We start from the raw sequence: 3,081 nt of genomic DNA, 5'->3' as shown, positions 1-3,081 counted from the left end.
AAAAAATCCATCATCATTGAACCTTCCTTGTCGAATGAAACATGTTGACACAAAAAGTAGTGAGATTCATCTCTAAAAAATAATCATTCACTAACTTTACTTTTCATTCGTTGTTTTCAACTAACTTTTTTATTCAAGTCCAGGGACTAAAATATTAAAAAAAAAAAATTTTGAATCAAAATTATAATTATAAAAACTAAAGGGCTACAAATTAAGAAAAAAAGAAACTAGATGGACTAAAGAAAATCTTTTCAATCGAATTTGAGATTGACCATGAAATTTCTTTTTGTTTTACACTTTGGTTTTATATTGTTGATTTTTTTTAATAATTTTTTATAAATTAATCATGAAATTAGGCATAAAAGATTAAGATTAAAAAACAAATAAATTAGAGGATGCAACATCTTTAGTGAGGGACCATTGACTATTTTTTATCCCTGATTAATAAACCGCACATTGACTAGGGCAATTCTGCACTTATTTGCAAGAACAACGAGAACGAACGAGAGGTTTAAAATCCTGTTTAATTATTTATATTCCAGATGTGAGTGTTTAGGGATGGACAGACATTGCTCTCTGTGTAAACAAAAAAAAGGACAAAATAGGTCATGTAATTTAAATATTTACTAATTTTTTATTGTAAATATGAAGTAATGGTTATAAGAGTATCTTCACATAGGTCATCCTGTACTTGGAGAAATCAAATGCTCAATATGGTTACGAGAAGAAATTGGAGCTCGGTAATAATAATTATCAACACATTATTAAATTTAATTTTTTTATAAAATGTAGTTTAACTTAATTATTTTGAACATGTTAGGAGGGGTTTAGGTGTTTTACACAAAATCCCACTCATATTCACGAGTTTTACTAGGATGAGTGTAATTCACATGAGATTTATTAGGTATGCATGAACTCAATTATATATTTTCTTATTTAATTTGTTTCTTGATGTGAAATTTTTTTAATATATATGTTTTATGATTTCATATATGATATGGATATTCTATATCCACAATTTGATTGAAAGAGCATCTTTATTATACATGGAGGGAAGTGGTTTATGGTTATTCACGGTTTCTATATATTGTTTTGTCATGAACGAGATGCATTGCTTGATTGAATAATGTGTTAATTTGGATTGCATTAACACTTATCTAATAATGTTGATATATTTAATAACATACATGCTGGTAATCGTCAAGATAAAAAGAAAAATGATTAATCAGTCAGTGGTTCATCCATAACATGTCAATTTGTGGTATGCTAAGAGAAATCGCATATTTACATAGCTGTATTTGTCTATTGAGTTAGTCTATGCGTGATTTATAGGTTATAGGTCTAAGCATTTTCTATATATATGACTAGTGGTGACGCATATATTACATGCATTATTACTGTTTAAATGCTAAAATAAATATATATTTTTGAATTGTGATAAGTTTGGAAAATAAGCTTTGCAGTAGTGTGGTAACGTGGGAAAACACTCATTTCTTTTTGGAAACAAAAGAACACTCCTGGTCTGTTTAGGTTGTTACCTCAACTAGATGCTAATCTAGAGAACAAGGGGGACAGAGAGGGGGTCAGCATATGATTTTACCAGCAGTAGCATTTTAACTTGGCATAATTCGGCTGGATGTGGTATTGTACAAGGGACCATTGAATTATTACCACCCTTATTTTAGCTTTTCTTTGAAGTTTGAATTACGCAAACTGCAATGTTCCAAAATAATGGCGCCTGTCTTTTCTTTTTCTTGTTTTTTTTCGGGTGTCTGGGGGTGTAATTTTGAATAATGTTCAAGAGATTTGAGTTCTGACATCTGTCTATATCTATATCCAATTTCGTAATTAGGGAATAAAAAGACTTGGTAAAACAGAAGGAACAAGGCAAAGTACAATCCACTTTATTCAAACTAGACAGTGTTGACAAAATCAAGATAAGTACCCACTTATTGACACTAACATTAGCCTCTTAACTTTGAAAAACTCAAGTATCTCTCTCTCCCTCTCCCTCTCTCTCCACGCCTACGAAGAAAAGTAGAAACATGAGGAGCTCGATGCTCTCTTTTTAACAGCTCAACCCTTTCCGCAGTCTCCAAATCTTTCTGGTCTTAGTGGCCTCGTTTTGGTCTCTGCAAAGGCTCAAGAGAAAGGTCTCTCTGTAAGGGCTTAAGAGAAAGATCATGGGTAACGGATACAACCACCATCTCCATCACCAAAACATTCACCCCCAACACAAGAGCACATTCTTGCCCATGTTATGTTCAAGACCAACCATCAAAGATGTGACTCTTCCAAAATGGGAAGACCGATCCATGTCCATCTCTAGTTCTGACCCTTTATCTCCAAAGATCGGTTGCATGGGGCAGGTCAAGAGAAACAACAGGATAGTTGGCTTCCCCACTTCTAACAAGTTCATAGTCACCACCAAGAACAACGGTGCTAATCTCAAGTACTCCAGGCTCAAGAGGATCTTCTCTGGCAAGAATCTTACTAGCGCCCCCGTCTCAATAGCAACTAGTACTACTCATAGAAGAAGAGAAGTGATGATGAATGGTGCTAGTGGGGCCAAGATTGATGATACAAAAGAGAATTCTGTTTCAGTTAGCATAGAGAATATGGATCCTCCCTTGCCTGTAGTTAAGAGAGTTCAACAACCAACAGAAGATGGAGAAGCGAACAGTCTTTGGAAGAGGAGATCTGGTGGGCTAGCATTGAAGAATTTGCAGCTGCAAGAGATTCAACTTAATAGAAGTAGTCTTGCACCAACCACTGTTTGATGAGCAACTCCAAGCAGCAGGGGGAGGTAACATAAAGCGAACGTAGAAAATGTATATGGTTACTGTATTCTAAGTCCAATTTTGGTGTTATTAATTTCTTTATTGATCCGTGTTGTAAAAGCAAACACAGTAAGGTGGTGCTGTTAAGGATGTATATGGATTTTCTATCTATCAATGGTTAGATCTATAGCCTTCTCGCTGCATTCCTTTTTTTTTTTTCTATAAAAAAAATATTATTGTTCAGATCATGTCAGTTGATTTCCATGCCGGTGGTTAGGGCAACTGGGTGTGAATTGTGGGT

At 34.2% G+C, this 3,081-nt stretch overlaps 1 protein-coding gene across 1 annotated transcript; it reads left to right on the top strand.

Annotated features, from left to right (window-relative positions):
* The first annotated feature begins 2,183 nt into the window (after positions 1–2,183).
* Positions 2,184–2,780, top strand: LOC118041733 (uncharacterized). The gene has a single exon (XM_035049216.2). It carries the CDS (start codon positions 2,184–2,186, stop codon positions 2,778–2,780), a length of 597 nt encoding a protein of 198 aa, XP_034905107.1.
* The last annotated feature ends 301 nt before the right edge of the window (positions 2,781–3,081 follow it).

Source organism: Populus alba, chromosome 14 (genome assembly GCF_005239225.2).
Source record: "Populus alba chromosome 14, ASM523922v2, whole genome shotgun sequence".
NCBI classification, from domain to species: domain Eukaryota; kingdom Viridiplantae; phylum Streptophyta; class Magnoliopsida; order Malpighiales; family Salicaceae; genus Populus; species Populus alba.
This window is presented reverse-complemented; position numbering and strand designations above follow the sequence as displayed.